Source organism: Engystomops pustulosus, chromosome 6, assembly GCF_040894005.1.
Source record: "Engystomops pustulosus chromosome 6, aEngPut4.maternal, whole genome shotgun sequence".
NCBI classification, from domain to species: Eukaryota; Metazoa; Chordata; class Amphibia; order Anura; family Leptodactylidae; genus Engystomops; species Engystomops pustulosus.
The window spans coordinates 51583254-51606730 of NC_092416.1; the positions used below are offsets into that span (position 1 = coordinate 51583254).

At 40.5% G+C, this 23477-nt stretch overlaps 1 protein-coding gene across 1 annotated transcript; it reads right to left on the reverse strand.

The window, feature by feature from the left end:
- Positions 1 to 1328: 1328 nt before the first annotated feature.
- On the reverse strand, positions 1329 to 21901 carry LOC140065897 (taste receptor type 1 member 3-like). Its single transcript, XM_072113458.1, has 6 exons — positions 21711 to 21901; positions 20325 to 20625; positions 10884 to 11684; positions 9918 to 10106; positions 5960 to 6080; positions 1329 to 2364 (listed from the first exon to the last, which is right to left on the reverse strand). The coding sequence occupies exons 1-6, from the start codon at positions 21899 to 21901 to the stop codon at positions 1448 to 1450; spliced, it is 2520 nt and encodes an 839-aa protein (XP_071969559.1). The 3' UTR covers positions 1329 to 1447.
- Between the last annotated feature and the right edge of the window lie 1576 nt (positions 21902 to 23477).

The following is a 23477-nucleotide window of genomic DNA, read 5'->3' on the forward strand; positions in this document are numbered from 1 at the left end:
CTGTGAGCCGGAGGTGGTAATCTGACTAAGGATGAGAGGAGAAAATTTCCAAAAATGAAATAAAATATTAATACACCAGAGAATACCCCTCAGTAAATGGATGCCCTAGACACATACCCTTAAGTGCCTAAGGACAAATACAGTCCTGAGTACCTACCTGAATTACACTCTGAATATTCAATATGCTGCATTCCCTTATTAGTAATACTAGATGTAGTGCTATACTAAATTTAATACTACTATATATTAGTGTATGTTGCCCCATGTCTATGTGTATATATATATATATATATATATATATATATTGACGCAGCTGTTATTTGTACTGACTTTTTTCCCATTAATTATTGTATTTCTATTTCATATAATGCCCCCATGATATTGGATTGTGTCACTATAATTATTATATTTAATGTTGAAGGATGGGGAAATATTCCAGCACTCGCAGAATCTTTCTAAAATCATAGCATTTTATTCTTCATATTAAAAGCATGCAGCTATATCTAGTCTGAATACCAATACATGATCTGCTAAGGACTTAACAATTTAGTCCGAAACGCGTAGATCGTGTATTGGTGGTCACACTAGATATGGCTGCACGCTTTTAATATGAAGAATAAAATGCTATGATTTTAGAAAGATTCAGCGAGTGCTGGAATATTTCCCCATCCTTCAACATGTTCCGGTCGGCCGACAGGACTGACTAATTCCTTGCACCGGGGGCTGCAGAGGAGAAGGTGATCTCCAACACGCTGTCAGCAATATCGTGAGTGAGTGGATTTTTTCCTTTTGTCCTCTTTTTTCGATTTTTATATGAATTATATTTAATGTATTGCCCTTAAAGTGCCTTCCCCAATTTTGAATCTTTGATGTGTTCTGTGAACAATACTTGACTTACTTCTGCATCTTACAACTTCTGATTCTGGTCCAGTCGAACTAGAGTTGTTTCTTTGTAAATATGATTTTGCTTTATTAGCAAAAAATGAAAATGAATGTTTGCAAATAAAAATGTATCCGGAACATCGTGTTTCAACTGGTTCTCCAAACATAAGTATTAACTATTAGTTCCTATTTAAACAGTAATAGTCTACTTATTTTCAGAGAACCAGATAAAGGGCTTGAGAAATTGTATTTACAAAGAAAGAGCTCTGAGGATTATTTCGGTGCCTTTGATGAATATCTATTCTTGCCACAATACCAGGGTAAGAAGACACAGGCAGACTGTATCACTCTCATAATCAATGCTATTAGCTGATTGTACAGGAAGAAATAGAAGCAAATCCATACTTTGGGTGTACACATTTTATTTCATCTCATAGACATACATAGTTCAATGAATACAGAATAAAATATATTAAGAAATATAATTGTGTGTATTTCATTTTTAGAAAGTTCCTTCACATCTCCAAGTCTGTCCCTAAGGAGATCCGAATGTCAAAAAGTCTCTCTATTCTGCTGCAGGTTTATCTCTGTGATCTGGAATGGAAATCCCCAAATATTCACTGTTATTCAGTTCCTTTTTATATAACAGTAGGTAGCATTTGGGGAAAAAAACAGCTGACAAAACCCCCAGACAGCTGCTAAGAATAAAACTCATCTGTATGAGAGACTTGTAGGCAATATCTGTGCTGACATAAGTGGGTATGAAAATGATCCAGGCCAGAATGAGGGTAAGCATTGCCACCGTGATATCTCTTCCCATGTAATACTGGTGAGCTGGCTTCTCTGCCATGAAAGAACATATAAAAGAAAGCAAAACCAAAAGTCCATTGTAGGCAAACATCAGTCCGAACTGTAGCATTGGCTCATATTTACAGCTGACATAGATAGACAAGGAGCTAACGTCAAGGGCGGCCACCTTCACCGATAGGAGTTGTGAAGACTTCACATACATAGCGCAGAAGAAGACCTGACCCAAGAAGCTACAAATTAAAATGATCCAACTTCCACGGTGTATTAACCAGTAGAGGCATGACTTGTAGGACAGGGAACAGAATAGGAGCTGCATGGATTTCACCAGTATTGGGGCCAGGAAAGTGGTGAAGCCCAGGGAAAGCAGAGGTTGCTGTAGAAGACACATCCAATCTGAAGGTTCTCCAATATAAAAGAAGATTGATGCACACATACAAAAAAGACCTAACAAGGTAATATAACAATGCAGGCCACCAGATGCAATATATAGGGGAGTGTGTCGGTGTTGGAATATGATCACCTTGACTGCCAATATAAGAGACATGGTAAGTCCCATAAACACAAAGAGAACAATAACAAAAGGGTTTCTCCATGACAAGTAGAGGTAAGTTGGATATTGACAGCTTTTGCTTCCTGATTTGGACCATTGACCAGCTGGACATGATGTGCATTCTGAAAAACAACATATGTTGCCATGATGATGATGATGATGATGATGATGAAACAAAACCTTTAAAAAAAGTATTATTTTTGACATATGGTCTGTGGTGACACATTGGATCCTCAGTTATTTAGGGCCAAATTGTTATCAGTTCTTCCATTTTTTAATAGGTGGGTTGTCTGACCTCTCTCTATTCTATATTATATAACATAGGTTGCGTGTAACAGAGGGTCTGAGAACAGACTAAAGACACAGTCCCTGCCTACTTGCCTCACTTACTTTAGGCATCAAGGGACAACTAGAAGACATTCCCTCCTTTGGCCAAGGTGCAAAACAAAGCGACAAATACAAGACAAAACAAACACAGACACATATAATGTATGTATAACATGTGTGTATGTGTAAGCTGTATGTACATGCTGTATTTGTATGTAAATATATATATATATTTGTATATAGATAGGTGTGTGTAAGTACAAATTTATGTGTTGGGTTCACATTTGGCAGGTTCTTTTCCCTCTTCTGTTATCAAACTGCAGAAGAAATAGCACAGCAGCCACATCTTTTTTTCTGCTATTAATAAAAGAAGTGTAACGTAAGGTAATCTCCTATACGTTGAAGGTAAAAGGGAATAGAGGGTGAATAGAAGACATTCCAGTCTCCTACAGTTTTTAGTTTCCATTACGCTCTCTTAATACAGAAAGTGTAATGTAAACCCCCAATGCAAGTGTGAACTGGACCTAAGGACTCTAAAGTCAAGACCAGAACTTATAATGGGATCTGTGTTGGCTCCATTCTTATGTTGTTTTGTTTTCCCATACAATGGCTACGGGGCCTGCAAACTCTGTTGTCCAATGGCCAATTTGCATCAGTTTGGGATCCATTTTTCATGTAACCTCATTAACTATGAGCGATCTGTGAAAAAATCCTTCTGACTAGGACATACTCTGTTGCTTAAAGGAACGGACGTATAGTCTATTATATAGCGATTATGTGCATTGATCTATTAAAAAGTCCAGCGCTTAGTGCAGCCGTGGAGGCAAGTTTAACCCCTTAAGGATGCAGCGTTTTTTCGTTCATTTTTCGCTGCCCACCTTCAAAAATCTATCTTTTTCATTTTTCTGTGTAATGAGCTGTGTGAGGGCGTTTTTTCTGCATAACAACTTCTCAGTGACGTTATAATTTTTTACTTTTTTAAAAAAAAATTAATTATTTTTACAAATTTTTAGACCCTCTAGGCTACTTTAACCCTAGATGGTTTGATCGTTCCTAGTATTTGGTGTTTTTACATAGGATTCATAATAATGGGGCAGATTTACTTACCAGGTCCAGCGGCGCGTTCTCCGATGCTGATTCGGGTTCTGCTGGGACCTTCACTAAGGTCGTGCGCCCGATGTCCACTAGGTGTCGCTGCTGCACTGAAGTCCGGCAGAATTCACCTTCTCCGTCTCGGTGTATGTGAGTGCTATTTTTGCGACACAAATTCCACAGTTTTTCTGAATCCGCAAGGTTTTCCGACGGCCACACCCCCCGATTTCCGTCATGTGAAATTCGGCGCTGATGCGCCACAATCCGATCGCAAGCACCAAAACCCCAGGGCAATTCTGCGCAAATCAGAAAAATTCGGGAAACCTGGCGTAAAAACGTGATTCGGACCCTTAGTAAATGTGCCCTAATATGCCAAAGGCACATTGTCAGACATCTGCAGAAACCATACAGCCTCCAGTCTTACAACGTGAGGCAACCGCTCGCCATTACAGGGAGCAACGATTTCAACAAAGATGGCGGCACCCATGTGCAACCGTCATTTAAATGCCGTCGGCGGATATCAAAGGGTCAATACTCGCTGTACATGTACGGTGCAGAGCGTTAACAGGTGAAACATGTTTGTCATTTTGCAATGTGTAAATAGCCATTAGGCCTTTACAGTTGAAAAGTAATTTAAAATGCTTCTCACAATTGCAGATGTGTTTAAACCTAAAAGCTTGAGGTCAGCAACTCATGTTTTATATTGCATACAGGCGTGGTGTTAATCAAATGCAGTGTGTGAATGTGGTCTCAGCCTGGGGTAGCACAAGCACTTGCATTGCTTGTGTGTTTTTAAGTGAGAACTACAGGCGGTCCCCTACTTAAGAACACTCGACCCCTAGTTACAAACGCACCTCTGGATATTGGTAATTTATTGTACTTTAGTCCTAGGCTACAATAAACAGCTGTAACAGTTATCACTAATGAAGCTTTAGTGTTAATACTGATTCTTATGACAACCCAACATTTTTAAAATCCAATTGTCACAGAGACCAAAAAAGTTCTGTCTGGGATTACAATGATAAAATATACAGTTCCGACTTACATACAAATTCAACTTAAGAACAAACCTACAGACCCTATCTTGTATCTAACCCGGGGACTGCCTGTAGCTTTCAGTAATAACCCACTACAGTAGCCTTGAGTAATATGTCCCCCCACAATAGCCTTCAGTAATACACCCCCCCTCACAATAGCCTTCAGTAATACACCCCCCTCACAGTAGCCTTCAGTAATACACCCCCTACACAGTAGCCTTCAGTAATACACCCCCCTCACTGTAGCCTTCAGTAATACACCCCGCCCCCACAGTAGCCTTCAGTAATACACCCCCCTCACAGTAGCCTTCAGTAATACCCCCCCCCCACAGTAGCCTTCAGTAATACACCCCCCTCACAGTAGCCTTCAGTAATACCCCCCCCCCACAGTAGCCTTCAGTAATACACCCCACTCACCGTAGCCTTCAGTAATACACCCCCCACACACACACATACACAGTAGCCTTCACTAAGACCCCCCCACAGTGGCTATTACTAATACTCCCCCCTCCCAGAGTAGACTTTAATACGTTTACCCCCAGTAGCTATTAGTGATAGTCCCACCCTCCCAGAGTAGCAACCTTTAGTAATGTGTCCTTTCTCCCTCAGAAGACTTTAATAAGATTGCCCCTAATAGCTATGCCGGGGTCACGTGCTGGGTCATAGACCTCAGCAGACCCGGCGCAGGTAGACGCGTCATTAAACGCGCATGCATCAGTTAGGGTGATGGAGACAGGGGGGATCTGGCCCAGGATCTCGATCCTGTTATCTGAGGGTGCAGAGGGTGGGCGAAACAAGGACCCGGCTACCAGCTGCCAGCATGCGGACCAGATGCAGAACAGTCCGTGCGCTGGAATATGGGAACCTCACATCAGAACTTTTGCCCCATATGCTGCTCCGAGTTGTCAGCTCAGCACACGGATCAGATACGGGCCTCTGTTGGACAATGGGCCCGGTTGCACCCTCTGCGACTGCGATCGTTACGCCCCTGTTTGTAGGTAATCACATGCATGTAGTTATGTACTTATTTCAGCAAATATATGCTGGTATGTATAAGTGCCCTATACTTTTTAAACAGCCCAGGGCCCCTAGTACCCTTAATCCGCCCCTGGCCCTAGTTAACCCATTTACAATAGTTCTATATACCGTAACTTACAATGGGACACAATTTAGCCATTTCTGTAAACCATATAGTAAGACTTTATATGTCACTTCAATTTCATAATTAAAAAAGAACAGAAGAAAAAAATGATATAACAACCTGTAGAATTCACGTACGTTCCCTCGGGACATGTCACACACTCGAAGCAGCAAGGTTTAAAATCTCTGATCACTTTGACTTGACCCTGGGAGCATTGCCTGGAGCAGGTGGACTCAGGAACCTGTGAATATAAAGACACTTAGAAATCTATGCAATAAAAGATATGTCAATGTGAATAATGTTCCATCCTCTGAGCCTTTATTTCAATAATAGTACTCAAGTTTTGTAGCATTTTTCTAGAGGGAAGGGTTTCAATCAGCCAATGCCTGGGAGATAAAAAAATGTCAATAATTTGCTGAAAAACATTATGATTTTGCTATCGTGTTTGGTCCACTGGGCTGGGAAAAAGCAACCACAACAGAAATTACTAATATAATTCTAGTAGGACGATGTTCATCCACCTCAAGGAACCCAGAAATCCATAATATCTCATCTTGCCTACCGTGTCCGTCCTCGGCAGAACTCACTTTCCATTGTAAATATTTAGATACGAGTGCAATAAAGATGCAAAGCTTTGAATGTATGCTCAGGGAATTTCTTCCATTAATATTTCAATATTCAGAATAAATATATAACATAGGGATACCGGGATCCGCACTGAGAAACCCGTTTGCTGTTGCTGCTGCCATTTTTTTTTTCCTAGTTAAATGCAGTGTTTTTGCATTATTGATTCTGGCAGGCAATGTTAGCAGACAGTATTACTTTCACTACGGTATTCTGCAGGTTACTGACTTCATCCTCTGCCTGTTATTGTAGCAGGAGGGAGCAGATAACTACTGCTGGCACAGCACATATTCTGGGCCATTAACCCTTATAATGACAATAAATTATCTGAACAATGACAATTTAAAAGATCACAGGAAGACTTTGCTTACCTCTACACAGGATGTTCAATTTATGATAGAGTGACATCATTTATCATAATTATTATTATGCTGAAAAAAAGAATTTCCTAACTTTAAGATCTTAGTGAGTGCAATGTGTATCATTTATCAGGAGTATACTCTGGTTGTGGTTGGCATCCTTAGGACCAGTGGCCCCAGTGCAAAGTCTGTGCCAGGCCCCCTGACTATAATGTATGTTTTATAGTACTAGTCTTCTCATATGGGAAAGTGCCTCTAAGCCTCATGGGTCCGGTTGCGATTGCACCATCTGCACCCCCTCAAGTTACACCTCTGCTTAGGACTTCTTTCCTTTCAGAGGCTGGGTAATGTTGCATTATACTCTCAGACAAAAGCAGAATCAGGATGTATGCCTTAAGCTGTCAACAAAATGACTTCTCAGGGGTGGAGCAATTGTATGTACCACCCCCAAGGTTTAACTTTAACACCATTGCCTAAATCACTGGTTAGCTTTTCATGGTGAGAATCTATTACTGTATTTCTGACTATACCCCTCAAAAGACACCGCTATAAACAGTGTCCAGAAACCTTTATATCAATAAGTTAATTTTGCATTCTGCGCTATTGATAAAAAAAACCACAACATTATTTCTTGTACTAATAGTAACTAATGAAACTCATTAAAATGTCCAAAACCTGAAAATAAAACTGGACAAAAATATGATTTATAAGTCTCAGGGCTGTTCTAGTTAAAACTAACCTGTTTTAATCATGTTTTAATGATTAAACATAAAGGAAGGTTCCTACAGAAGCCTTCATGCTGTGCCCAATGTTTTTTTGTATAAAAATCTGTAGCTCAGATCTACGAAGCCAATGTTACCCTTAGTTCCCTCATTAACTCTTCCTTAGGAATTCTCTTCAGCCAAGTCAACCAACGTCTTCTTCAGCTCCCTCATTCACTTTTCCCTCAGGAATTCTCTTCAGCTGAGTCAATCAATGTCTCACTCATTCCCTCCTTCCTCAGGAAATCTCTTCAGTCAGGTCAACCAACGTCTCCTTATACTCTGAAATCTCCCTCCTCCTATTGTGGCCCCCTCTCATCTTGCCCTTCTTATTGTGGGCCCCTTGTATCTTCCCCTTCTTTTTGTGACCCCTTCTCATCTTGCCCATCTTATTATGGTCCCCTCTTATCTCCACATCTTACACCGCCTCTCATCAACTCCTCATGTTGTGGGCCCTCTAATGTCCTGTCTCTTATTTTGGGCCACCTGATATCTCCCCCTCTTATTAGGCTCCCCTTTCATCTCCCCCATCTCTATGTGGCCCCTTCTTTTTGTGAGCCCCCTATTTTATTGCCCCTCATCTTATGGGTCCTTTATCATCTCCCTCCTCTTCTTGTGGGCCCTCTTTCATCTCCCCTCTCATATGAGACATCTTTTCTTCCCCCTCTCAGTGTATCCCCTCTACTATTTCCCCTCTACTTATAATATAATAAAGATCACATACTTACCTCTCCCCATTCCAGCAGCTTTACTCTCTTTTCTTTGCGGCTATGCATAGCTGTGCTGCCGGTAGGCAATGCCCCCAACATATTGCATCTGCCGGCCTATTGCACACAGCAGCAGGGAAACACAATGATAATGTGGAGAGCTCACAGCTCTCTGTATCTCTCTGTAGCATTGATTTCAACTGGATCTTTGTTTGAAGGACCCACATACAGTTGAATAAACAGAATAAATAGGGGCTATGTCAGCATCTATGGGTAGGATTAATCAGGGGCAGATGCAGCGAATGACAGGGCCCACCAGTTGGCCAGACTGACATACTTACTAACCCCCAAAGGAGATGCATCTACTGTGATGTAACGTTTAATTTAATTACTATATATCATACGTAAGGTTCTTTTTATTAAAAGTTCCCAAAAAAACATTAATAGTGTAAAAAGTGTTCGAAATAAAATGGAGAAATAGTTTAAACAGGAACTTTTAGAAAATAATGAAAACATTTTTTTGTTCATTATTATTATTTATTACTTTACGAGACCTTCTAAATTCTACCCAAAATTAATGTCATAAAGATTGTAGAAGCAGGAACTAATAATAATTTTGTAAAATGTTTGGTCACTTCAATATACAGTTGTCTTCTGCTTTTTCTATATTGAGACATTTATTTTGAGTTAAAATCTTGAATTCTAGCAGTACAGCTCCCCCTTGTGGTTTTCATGAAGATTTTGGAAATATTTATACATAGCAATCATGCTGTAAAATTCTTGAATACTGGATGGCTTATATTTAAAATATTAAAATGTGGCATTTAAGAATTTCTAAGTACTAAATCCAGAATGACATCATTTCATCATTTCTCTGCAATAAGATATTTTTTGTGTTTTTTTTAAGCCATCACAAGATATGCCCCCCCATATATATTTAATAATTTCATAGAAGTGACTGTAATGTTTTAAAATTCTCTCTGGGGGGTCTGTCTCCATTTAAAGTTTACCACCACTTTAGCATCTAATAGCTTAGAGAACCTTTGTGGCTAATTATTTATGCCTCCATTTGGCGTTTCCATTGAGAGGGAGGAGGCAGGCGGAAACATTAACATTATGCAAATTAGCCTGGGGGCTCCAGGCTCCATTGATGTTATTGGAGCTTTTAATTTTAAAAGCGTTTTTTTTTTTTTTTTAAACAGGCCATAGAGCATGCTCTATCTTTTCCAGTACCGCCACTAGGCCACCATTGACATCTATGGGGACGTACATGTGGCTGTAAATTTGCGGCCGCATATACATGTGTGAATGTACCCTTAAAGGGGTTCTCAGGAGGTGGAAAAACATGGCTGCAGTCTTCCAAAAACAGCACCTCACCTGACCATGGGTAGTGTGTGGTATTGCAACTAAGCTCCATTCATTTCTATACAGCTGAGCTGCAGTACTGGCAGTAACCATGGTCAGGTGTGGTGCTGTTTTTGGAAGACTGCAGCCATGTTTTTCCACCTCCTGAGAACCCCTTTAATCATATCTCCCACACATTATAAAAGCATGAACAAAAAGTACACTCAGGTCAGTATTCAACATTTGTCAAAGTTCATAACTTTCTTAAAGATTCATATTTTACCTTTGAGCTGTACCATGTAATTTTGGATTTTTTCAGTGTCAGTTTCTCCAGGAATGTTCCCACTGACAGAAATGGGCTCTTCTTATTAAATGTCCAGGTTAGAATATCATAGCCGATATTTGGGTTACCATATTTGTCTAGAATAATATTGTCCACTGTGATGTTCCCATATTTCAGTTCTTGAAGAAGCTATATGGAGAAAAGTTTTTTTTTTAAGAATTTTAACAATTTCGATAATAATAAAAAATAATTTAGGAAATCCTAAGTTAATGTTGTAGAATGTCTCATGTGTGATCTTGGCGCTCCCCAGTGGAGCATCAATGGCTATAAATCTGCACACGTTTGCAAGCCAGACTTAATTGGCGAAGTCTCTAAGGAGAACTCTTACTTCCTGTCCATAAACAAAATCCTCTTGCTTTGCTTAACCAGTTGCTTACACTGTACTGACAGGTTACAAAGACAGTGTAATAGTGCTTCCTACAGTTTGGGAGTCTGTTACTTTTGGAAAAAATATACTGGTTTGGTTTTAATCTTGCATCATGTTATTGGCCTTCTTGAAAGTAATGCTTGATGTTAAATGAGCTGCCTTGCAAGGTAGTCTAAAGAGGCAATTTTGTCCTTATCCCATTCTGGAAAATCTATTCGCATATTTCCAGATCATGTAACAATCCCCAAATTCCTATAGAAATCAATGGAGAGTAGGATGAGTACTGAAACAGCTGATTGGACCATCTGTATCCAAAATGAATAAGGGGGCCAGGCAAGAGGGAAAACTAAAGGGATCAGAAATGGATGGGGAGATTAGTGTGGGGGCAAAAGATGAATGGGACAGAAATAACTAGACTTTTCATTTGCACAACATAACACCCATAATCATGAAATTGATTAATATTGAAGATTGCTAATTGTGCACTTTGTAAGAATTCCCAATTGGACAGTTCAATTTTCCATAAAGTTAGTACTTACTTGCCATGGAGCGACATTGGAGGCTTCATTATACAAGTTATACTTTGGAGAATACAGAAGATTATGCATAGCTTGAGCTATGAAGTGTACAGCAGTATAGACTTGGTAGGATAGTCCTTGTATTATTGGCTCCTGCAGCAATGTAATATTCTCTGGAGTTAGCATGCTACATGATGGGCATTGTTCTTGCAAGTCCTGAGTCTGGAATACATAATGGCTGCCTAAAGAACTGGCATTAAGAAGAAGACACCTTTCCTGTTCTATCTGGAATAATATATTACATACATAGTCCTGAAACCCAGAAATTGTTTTACTTTTAACGGCAAAACCAATAACTGAGCCTATGGATTGGATTCCTGACATTTGCTGAAGAGTCATATCTTGAGACCACGTTGAACTTGCAATCCAGACCATTTTCAGCTGTGTTGTAGTGACCACTTTCATAAAGGCCCTAGTTTCAGGTAGAGTGGAGAACACAATGGTGACATTGACACCTGTCTTCTGGATCTCACTTAATATTTTGTGTACGGATGTGTTGAAGTTGGGGCCATTAATGTTCTTGGGGATGTATTCTTGATAAGCGATGCAGATGCCGTTTTGGGAAGCTAGAGTTGTAAAAAGGAAGAGGCCTTGTTCTCCGTATTGATTCATGCTAGCTATTATTGATATCCAGTTCCATTGGAATTCCTTAAGTAGCTGCACAAGTCCTTGCAATAGACTCTCATCACTAGGAGCGGTGCGCATAAATGATAGGAAAGTGGACTTGTCGCTTAATCTGGCACTGGAAGCTCGATAACTGATCTGAAAAGGTAACACAGGAGATCTTTAGAGGGATCAAAAATGATAGGAGCAAATTGTAAATAAATTGGATTTATAAACCATCAATAGATTTAGGCTACCATACTCACAGGCAGCAAGAAATGCAAACAGACTCCATTGCACAGCGTCAAGAGACACTTTCCTCAATAATTCACTTGATTTGGAGCTGGAATGCTGTACCCCAGCTTGGGCACACATAAGTGTACATCTCTCCCTTGGTTTTCTTGTTTTTTTCTGCTGCTCTGATGTATTTTAGCGGTTTATTAATGATACATGTGGCGTTTGGTCTTTAGAAAATTTTCATCTTTTTAAAACTAAAGTTTTCAAAAGTCAAATCAGTTCTGAGCCAATTTCTACGCTTGTTAAGGAACAGACACAGATTTGAGACTAAATTTCGACTTTTTTGCAACCTTTTTTTTAAAATGTCACAACTTTCACATCTGGATTCAGGTGATAACTCAGGGAACACTGCAGAAAACTAAACAATGGCGAACTTTGAAGGGAGACGGTTTAGGATCAAATGAGCACAAGTACCATGAAAAGTCTCAAAAATTAAAGAAAAAGGCGAAAAGGCAAAAGTTTGATACATGTGCCCCATAGAGTATGATTCTGTTTGCTCCTCACTATATACAACCCATTGAGGGGCATAAATAGAATAAAATATATAAAGACTTTTCCTGTCACCCTAGTTTCCCAAAAATGTCAATATCCAGATATTTCGGTCGCATGACGGGATGACGTGATTGCACGCCGCTCCGCCTCCCAACACTCGCATGCTGATGCGACTGCTCCGGCACCTTAGCGTTCCCCACCGCCTCAACTGAGCGAAACAGGGGTTGAAGGGTGCGCATCTCCGGGACCGTCAGTACGCTGTACCGTGGGCCGGGAATTGGCGGGACCCGGTAACGTGTGTCCCCGCTGATCCCCTACTGCTGATCCCCTACTGCTGATCCCCCACTGCCCTCTATGAAGCTGTGGGGGTGAAGAATACCAAGCTGCCACGGATGGGAAGCTGCGGTTGCCGAGACCAAGGGTGACCTGAACCGCTGGAGAGATCGGAAGGAGGGTTCCGGACCACAGTGCTGAAGCCACGTGTTTCACTCACCGGAGGAACCGCCAAGCGCTGGTGCCTTGCACACGCCAGGCATCAGCTCTGAAATCGGACCAACGAGAGGTGTACACTGGCCCAAACTTTCATCAGGAACTGCAGAGAACGTCTCTCCGATGGTTCGTGGTGACGCCAGGAGTCTAGTGCTCAATATGCTGCGGCGACTCTTCTGAGAATCCCCATGCTCAACGACTCAGGTTGTACAAGTTACTTCTTTATGGTGTTCTCTTAAGGAAAAAGCTTGCCTACTTTGCGCTCCCTTGCCTTTTGTGACCTTACTAATAGCCGTGACGAACTAAAGACTACTAACAGCTAATAACTGTTTTGCTAATTTCCCTATGCCTTCTAATATGACAAACCAGAAAAAAAAGAGAGTTCCTTTAATAACTCTACTAACAATTAATCTTTAGGAACGGCTAACTCTATGCTTCTGTGATAAGTAACTCTTACTGGAACAAAACTATTACTCTCTCTCGATTTTCGATGTCAATTATGCATCGCTCCCCCTCATTCTATGATTTGTAATGCTCTTGCCTAATGTTATATGAATGAGAGATCTGGTTTGCTGTGTTTATGGTACTAACAGTACTAATTATGAAATTGTTAACTGGTAACTATTAACTATTAACAATCGGTTATGTTGTCCTCCCCCTTCTTGCCCCAATCCGGGTTAAAAGGGGCCTTAAACTAAACTCCTTGGTAATACTGCCTGGAGCAAGGAGGTGTAAAAACAATTCAATACCAGCCTGGACACTAATTGGACACTATTATGTCATTTTTTATATGTAATTGGTTAATGGTCGGCTGGGGAGGTTAACACTTAAACGGGTAACCCGGCTGTGCTGGTTCCAAAAATTGGAACGCACTACCGCCGGTCAATCATCTGTAACGCTAGGTGACCCTAAGGACACTGCTTCCCCCCTCCCTTTTGGAATACCCCCCCCCCCCAAGTTTAACAATGCCTCCAAAAAAAACAGAAAGGAAATCTGGGGGTTTAGAGAAAATGTGGAAAACATCACCCACAAAAACGAGACAAGTTAATAGGGATGATCCCCAACCCACAAAAGCCAACCCTGACCCAGTAGAACTATCCCAGATAGTGAAGACACAAGCATAGGGAACGAGGGGGTCTTGGCCCAAATACTAGCTACGGTCCAAGAAACCAAAATATCAATAGCAGAATTAAAGTCAGATGTTGGGAGTGTCCGATCAGATATCTCAACCATGAGAGAAGAGCTGAATTCATTAAGGGATAAATTTAAGGAAATAGAAAGAAACGCTAAGAAAAAGGAGGAGGACATTAAACTAATCCAGAAAAGTATGAAGGATCTGAGGGCAGAAAACGGAACCCTGAAAGAGAAACTGGTGGACCTTGAGAACCGGTCCAATAGATCCAACATAAGAATAGTAGGGTTCCCAGAGCAATCGGAGGAAGGGAATTTGGCAAAGCAAATCCAGAAGTGGCTACTGGAGGTATTTGGAAGTGAGGGACTCTCATTAGGATTCGCAATAGAAAGAGCCCACAGAATCCCATTTCAGAAACCAATTGCTGGGGCTGCCCCCAGAACAATTTTGGGTAAATGCCTGAATTCCCAAGATAGGGAATATATTATTAGAAATTCTAGAAGAAAAGAACAGGAGTTGATGGTAGATGGTAACAAAGTTGATATCTTTCCCGATTATGCGAGGGAAACTCAAAAGCAAAGAGCAAGTTATAAAATGGTGAAAAAGAGGCTGCACGAGGGAAATATTAAATTTTCCCTGTTATTTCCAGCCAAGCTGAGAATTATTTACAAAAACAAAACGTGGTTTTTTGACTCGTCTGAAGAAGCCTCGGAGTGGCTGGAAAGACAGGGGATTTATGTTAAAATGTGAAGTAACCGAAGTAGGAAAGAATTAGCAAAGAAGAAAAATGAACGCTAAATAAAATATGAGTAATGAAGTTAAACGGGTGTTGGGAGGGCGATGGGAGAAATGGGGATCTACCATATGCTGGTAAAGGTGGATCAAGTTTGTGGGGGGTGGGACCTACAGGAGGGCTTTTCTCTTTTTTTTTTTTTTTTTTGTTAAATGGAGAAGGTAACAAGGATTTTATGTTGGAATATTAGGGGTCTAAGCGACAGGAAAAAAAGATGCGCAATATTTGATGTAATAAAAAAACATCTACCGGCAGTGGTAGTACTACTGGAGACACACTTAACACCAGAATTCAGACAGAGAGTAAAGAGACGATGGGTGGCATGGGAACTACATTCTTATGGAGACAGTTACTCTAAGGGGGTTTCAGTCCTTGTCCATACTAGTGTCGATTTCAAATTAATGAATAAGAGAATTGACAGCGAGGGGAGATTTATATTTATACAATGTTTATTGAATGGCTATGAATATCTTCTGGCATTTCTGTATATCCCTCCCCCCTCCTCATTGAAGGTGTTGATGGAGTTCACTGATTTTACTAAAGATAAAGACTGTAGTAGGATTTTGATAATGGGAGATCTGAATATGGTATTCGATCCGACCCTCGACCGCCTTAATCTCCTGGGGGAAGGGAGAATAAAAACCTGCGAAGGGAGAAAACTGAATGGTTTTTGCCAGGACATGGGGCTAGAGGACGTATGGCGAGCCAAATACGGCAGGAAGAAGGCCTTCTCCTGCCACAGTAAGTCAAGTCACAGTTTGTCCAGAATAGACCATGTTCTGGCAAGTTCGCAACTAATTGGGAATATTTCCAGAATGGTTTATGAGCCAATCGTGATATCAGATCATGCCCCAATGATGATATCACTTGGGGCACCCTTACTTAGCAGGAGAAGGTTCAGACTCAACCCCTACTGGTTAACTATCCTCGAACCCACTCTGGATCTAAAATCAGTCATTGAAGAATTCTGGGACTTGAATATTAACACCGCAGATACACGGGTAGTATGGGACACTCTAAAATTATCTATTAAAAATACTTTGTCCCACGCCATTAATATATCAAAAAAGAATTTTAGAAGGAAAGAAGACGACTTAAGAAAACAGGTTGAACAGACTGCTAAGAACCTAGATATGCCAGGAGAAAGAAGACACACACAGGCGTTCAATGTAGCCAGGTAAAAATATAATGATTTTTTGCTAGACAAAGCTCAACATAGAGTGTTCTTTGAGGGACAACGATACTTTACAGAAAAGGGTAAACCAGGAAAACTCCTAGCCAATATGATTAAAAATAATACAAAAGGGAATGGTAACATTCGAGCCATAAGGGGACATAAAGGCCAAATCTGTAGGGAACAAGATGAGATCCAACAAGAATTTAGAATGTTTTTCCAACGGTTATATGAAACCTCGGGAGACATAGACTCAAGGAATATTAAAATTTTTTTTCAAGATATCACCTTCCCTCGTCTAACTAGGAGCCAGGTAGAAATGCTGGACGCCCCCGTCACGCTAGATGAGCTGAAGCAAACAATTGATTCCTGTAGTACAGATTCAACTCCAGGCCCAGATGGCATCCCCTTTAGTCTGTATAGGAGATATAGGGAGGTACTGGCCCCTATGCTGTGGTCGACATTACAAGTAATTCAAAGCAAAGGAAGGGTATCAGACTCAATGTCGGAAGCCAGTATATACTCATCCCCAAGAAGGACAAGGACCCTCTAGAGATGGGCTCATTTAGACCAATATCTCTCATTAACACAGATGCAAAAATTATTGCAAAAGTCCTCGCCATACGGCTTAAGAGGGTAATCACCAGTATCATTCATGGGGACCAGAGGGGGTTTATCCCAGGTAGGAATGTGAGCGACTGTTTAGATAGATTGTTTGTATCTATAGAGAGGGGTAGGGGGGATCTCTGCTCGATCCTGTCCTTGGATGCGACAAAAGCCTTCGACAGGGTCGAGTGGGGATTTCTATGGGAAGCTATGAATAGATTCGGATTCGGAGAAGAATTTACGAAGTGGGTAAAGTGTTTATATGACTCCCCTAAAGCCAGAGTTTATATTAATAACAGAGAATCTGAGTCTTTCCCCCTTTCTCGTGGTACAAGATAGGGTTGTCCCCTCTCCCCTCTCCTTTTTGCTATTTTTATCGAACCTTTGGCCATTAAAATCAGGGCTTCTGAAGGTATAGGAGGAGGGGGGAGCGGTGGACCCCAGGACAAGCTGATTATGTATGCAGATGACATCCTGCTGTGCCTCTGTGACTCCCCAACATCCATCCCTAATACGGTTAGAGTAATTACAGAGTTTGGCCAGTTCTCCGGCCTGGAGATCAATTGGAGTAAATCGGGTCTGATGCCCCTTGATGGGAATAGGACGGAAGCCCTTAAAGCCGGAACTTCATGAGCTGCCAAGACTCGCTGAAATATCTGGGTACAATTCTCAGACAGAAAAATGACAGTTAAAAAGGTATAAGTTTAATTATGGTCCTTTAAAAAGGTACCTGACGTACCAAACACACACACTATCAGTAATCAATAAGTAAACACACCAAAGCACTACACCCTAGTGCCGATACATAAACATGTAAACAGTTGAAAACATGCTCAAAATCTCAAGCCGGTTAGAGGGTGGCAGGTTGGATTGGTTACATACCTTGAGGGACCACGTGCTGTGTAGGATCCCTCTTGGATATACACTTACCACTCCTTGTCTAGCCGGGTTGAGAGGGCCTGCGGTAGGAGGGAGTAAATACTTGTATTTTCGTGGATCCGATGGGGGAGGTGTGAATTATGTTCTACATACACCCTATCCCCCAAAAACAAGACGAGGGGGCGTGGCCGGTTGGATTTAAACCCGGCGCACACCGCACACTGGGTCACACACCAAGCTACCGGTGTGAACATGAGGTATGGCAGGTTTGAGAGGGCACTCCCTCCCTACCTAGCACCTCTCTGGGACTTGACCACGGACTTATGTGGTGAGTAATGCAACCCCTAGTAGGTTTTTGGTTGGAGGCACTAACTTTGAATACTAAAACTGGTGTCCCCATATATTTTTTCTGTTCATAGGGCCACTTGTCCATGTCAGTATATACTCTCCCTCTGATGAAGCTTGATTGTGGAAACGCGTCAGGGAGGTGTGCTTTTTGTTTGAATAAGTATTAGGGACAGGATATTGGTACTGTCCTTGTTAGGACGGGAGTCTTGTTTTTGGGGGATAGGGTGTATGTAGAACATAATTCACACCTCCCCCATCGGATCCACGAAAATACAAGTATTTACTCCCTCCTACCGCAGGCCCTCTCAACCCGGCTAGACAAGGAGTGGTAAGTGTATATCCAAGAGGGATCCTACACAGCACGTGGTCCCTCAAGGTATGTAACCAATCCAACCTGCCACCCTCTAACCGGCTTGAGATTTTGAGCATGTTTTCAACTGTTTACATGTTTATGTATCGGCACTAGGGTGTAGTGCTTTGGTGTGTTTACTTATTGATTACTGATAGTGTGTGTGTTTGGTACGTCAGGTACCTTTTTAAAGGACCATAATTAAACTTATACCTTTTTAACTGTCATTTTTCTGGCTGAGAATTGTATTTATACTATATGACAGAATTTTGTGAAAAAGAATTTTTCTGCTATTTTGTGAAATATCTGGGTACTACGATATCAGCACAGGTACAAGACTATGACCTTCTGAATTTGAAACCCCTAATAAGTTCTGTTAGATGCAGGATTCATATCTGGGATAAACTACCTCTCTCCTTTGCAGATAGGATTGCATTAATAAAGATGGTCCTTCTGCCGCAGATTTTATTTTTCCTAATCTCATGTCCAATCTGGATAGACAGCTCTTTTTTTAAAGCATTGGAAGCATTGTTCAATGAACTTATTTGGGGTCGGAAAAGAACCCGAATCAAACTTAGCTATCTATATGCACCTATGGGAGAAGGAGGACTGGGAATCCCTTTCTTGTATGGATACTTCTTCGCAGCTCAGATGTCCCGTATAGTGGGGTGGAAGGATAGAAAGGAACCGTTAAAAAAATTACTTATGGAAGATGGGAAAACCTACACAGTTTTTGAAGCCTTAGAGAGCAGAATAGAACAAAATAAACAAGACAAGAACCTGATAAAAGAAGCCATTCATAAAGGATGGAAAGCTTTAAAAAAAATTCATCTTATCAATGGCATTATGGAGGATACTCCTCTGTGGTCAAACATTAACTTTCCAGAGCTACGAGACCTTCCTGACCCCATATTTTGGGAAAACAGAGGGGTGCGTTTGTTTTCACAGGTTTTGGAAGAGGGGAAAGTCATGAGTTTCTCAGCACTTAAAGATAAAGCAAATTTGAAGAATGGTGATTTTTTGAGATATTTACAGTTGACACATGCAATTAATGCAATAAAAACCCACAGGAGTATAAAATTTGAAACACATCAATGTATAGAGTTTATTAAGCACACTGGGAGGAAAAAAGGTTTGATATCAGGGATTTATAGATTCCTGATCAAAGGGAATAATTTAGGGCTTAAACACAAGTCACAGGAACACTGGGAAGATAAGATAGGAATGATTCCGAGGGAGGGATGGGGGGAAATATACAGGAATGTAAAAATTGGATCAATTAACGAAAACCACAGAGCCATACAGACAAAAATTTTATATATGCTGTACTACACACCGTCCGCTCTGTGCAAGATGAAACTAAGGGAATCTTCCAAATGCTATAGATGTGAAAGGGAGGAGGCTGACTTCCTTCACTTAATTTGGATATGCCCAAGTATAAAAATATTTTGGGATAAAATATTCTCGAGGATAAATGAAGTTCTGGGGAAATCCCTGATCCCATCAATTAATGTTGCAGTTATGGGAATTTGCGGACCCAGCCATAATATTAGCGTAAAGGAAGGTGTATTAATAACTAAACTAGTGATGATTGCTAAAATCCTCATAACTCGAACTTGGGGAAGTCATACATCGCCAAATATAGATCAATGGTTTAACCTTACTCAAAGAATCAAAAGATATGAGCAAATTTACGCTAACAAAGCTGGGAAAAGTGGGAAATGGGCAGAGATATGGATGAGGTGGAGATAGAGAGAAAGAAGAGAGGAGAAGGAAGGAAAAAAAAAAGAAAAAAAAGAGGCAATAGTGAACTCAACAAGAACTTCCCCTTTTTTTTTTCTGTCAGTAGGTGGGAGGGACGGGGAGGGTAGGGGATGATTAACTTTAATATGAATTATTGATGTATATACGGGTGATGATATGTACCTATATGAAATTGATTTGTATAGACTATGGTGAATGTCTCTCTCCCCCGTTTTTGTAAATAAATCATCAAGGGTGGGCAGGGGAGAGAATATATGGGTAATTAATATGGGAATTGTAAATATGGTATATACTTATTAATGGAAGTAAGAATTGCAAATAATTATTGTCACGTTTTGTATTGATGTACACTTTGCATATGATAATAAAAAATATACTCATTAAAAAAAAAATATCCAGATATTTCACTGAATACCATTCATCTCTTTAAAAGTAATAGATCTACGTTAATCCATTTTAATGAACACACATTTTACCTGTGGTAAGTGGAAAAAGCTGAATATCTTCCCAGTGGCCACAACCATATCTGATGTGGATGGTCCTACCACAGCTAACGCCTTTGTCTTATAATCGGTGTAGTTACAGAGGACCTGGATCGTAGAGTCATTTCTTTCCCCGAGAAACCTCAAAACGGCTTGTTGGACAACCTTTATATTATTGCAGGTATCATAAATGTCATATCCCAGACTTGTATTGGGCAGAATCTTGCTGCTATTGTTAATTTCATTAACGGTAAACTTCATAGCCAAAAGTGCAATGAATTCATAGGGATTAAAGCTGTGGAAAGAGTTATAGACGGTCACATCGCATTTGTAGACTGTGATTCATTTACAACCAAATTGTACACGTTAACTCCTTAAAGGGGTTTCTCACCAGGTACAATTATCTGATCATTTATCAGATAATCTTTAATTTATTAAAGGAAATCTACCACTAGCTGGAAGACATATTAAACTACAAATACTTACCTACACTCCTCTTGATGTTGATCCCGGCAGTGTCCTTATCTAATATAATTAGCAGCCCGGAGCAGCGAGATGCGATGTTCGTTGCTGCAGGCTGCTAATTATGCACGCCTCTTGCACCTCCCTCTCCCATGTGGGAAATTGCTTAGTTTGGCTGGATGGCCAGGTTTAAGATAGAGTTGATGTCACTTCAAACTTCTTTCATTTAATGATTGTGGAGGCCACTGGGCTCTTAGGAGCCTTCAGTGCTGCAGAAGTTCTTTTGTAACCTTGGCCAGATCTGTAATTTGTCACTATTTCGTCTCTGAGCTTCTTGGGCAGTTCCTTAAACCTCATCTCGTGCTCTGATATGCACTGTGCGCTGTGAGGTCTTATATAGACAGATGTGAGCCTTTCCTAATCAAGTCTAATGAGTTTAATTAAACACAGCTGGACTTCAATGAAGGAGTAGACCCATCTCATGGAGGATCAGAAGGAAATGGACAGCGTGTGAGTCAAATATGAGCATCACAGAAAAAGGTGAATACTTATGGCCATGTGATATTTCAGTTTTTCTTGCTTAATAAGTTAGTAAATATACATTTCTGTTTTTATTCTTTCAAGATGGAGGCAGAGTGCACATTAATGCGCAAAAAAGAACTTTTTGGATCTTATCAATTGGCTGCAATGAAACAAAGAGTGAAAAATTTAAAGGGGTCTGAATACTTTCAGTGCCCACTGTAAGTGAGTTTCAGTTCATGGGCTGCTTATGCCCAAAATCTGATGTATTTGGAAAGTATATTGCAATATATTTATAAGTATGTATATTTATGTATAATAAATAATTCCACTATATATTTTGTATACAATACCTGTAATTCGATTGTATATTCCTGTAAATGAAAAAAAAAAACCTACCTTTTGCATTTAGTCGTAATATTTCCCATCCAGTTGTCTGAAACCTCAGCTTCATCATGAAGAGCGAAGAGGCCACCCAATTGGACGTCTCCTAATAAGCTAAAAAATGTCACGTTCTCCTTCGTCGTTAAAGTCGGTGCTGGCAAACAACTGACAACTAATAAAATGACAGTAAGATAAAATCCCGACATCTCCAACAGGAGCCCCGTTCATTTGTGCCATTGATATTGCTGGAAATGTAGATTATGGAGGACATGAAAATAAGCCAGTGTTTGTTCTTGTGTATTTGTGTACAGTGCTCTGCAGCTGGTGGATGTGTTCAAATAGACATATCTCAAATATGTGACTTGCTAATGATGTATAGGACTCATGTCTCATCAACTGGGGTTTCTGTGTTAGGTTTGCTACTACGCATTGATACCATTGGTCTACGCTGGTGCTGTGTTGAATGTTATTCTGCACCCACTAGCGTAGGGACCCACTAAAACAAGGTCACCATGAGCTTCTTCCTACTATTACATAATCATGTGATAGGTCTTAAAGGGGTTGGCCACTTTACCTCATGTTTTTTGTTATATGTGTAAGTGTGAGGTGGACAGGATATTAGGTAATTTACCAATATACATCTATTAAAATGTCTGCTCTACTTTATTGATAAGTAAAGTAAAGCCTTCTGTCATTTACTTCATCTGGGTCCAAAGTGATCAATATCTAGAATGCGGAAACTCATTTCTACTATTCAGATATTTCATCTATCGCTTGGGAACCTATGTAACAGGTAACCTACTTAAAAGCCCTAATATACTGTATTATAGCTATCAATCCTTTGTTGATATCTATAATACAATATAGCTATCAATCCGTAAAGTTACATCCGGTGATATAACCAGAAGATGTGTCACAGCCATGTGGGACCAGAAGATGAGCCACATCCATGTGAAACCAGAAGCTGTACCATGCAGGAGCCGGGCAGTGACTGCAGACAGTGCAACCGATTAAAGATGGAAAAAGAGCAGTATCGTTCGGTAATTCGCTTTTTGTTTTTGGATGGGAAAAAATGTGAAGAGATAAAAGCAAACTTGGATGCTGTTTATGGGGACACTTCACCATCTATGACCACAGTTAGATATTGGGTCAACGAATTTAAACGTGGGCGAACATCCGTTTTTGATGAGGAGCGACCAGGATTCCAAGCAGGCGTGGTTACCGAGGAAATCATTCAAAAAGTCCACGACATGATACTCGCTGATCGTCAAATGAAAGTGCGCAAAGTAGCAGAGGCCGTAGGTGTGTCGAGCAGTATGGCAATGTCCTAACTTTGCCCGGAATACGGCACCGTGCACCATATATCACTATGGAGAGGGGCTATGGTGCGGCGGGCACACATCGTGTGAATGTAGCCTAAAGCTGCTTTTCAGAGCCATAAGCATTGGAAACAACGGGTTAGTCTCGTTTTTTATAATTGCCTTAAATTTGGCCCGAACTCTACCTCCACCACACTCTGGAAATATTCCAGTTTAATTCCAATTATACCACTTGCTCTTTTGATCACCTTATTCAATCTAGTTATATCTTTAGCATAAAAACACAGTGGTTCGTGGTGCACAGTTTGCCCCTTAAGGAGCTACTCACGGTATAAGACCGGTCCACACAGTCTTTGAAAAAGTCCACAAAATAGAGAAAAATATTTTCACTATGACCGGAGCTCCAAGGATTCTTCTTCTCCCTCTTATTTTATCTTAAAACTTCGATGAACAGCACCAATCT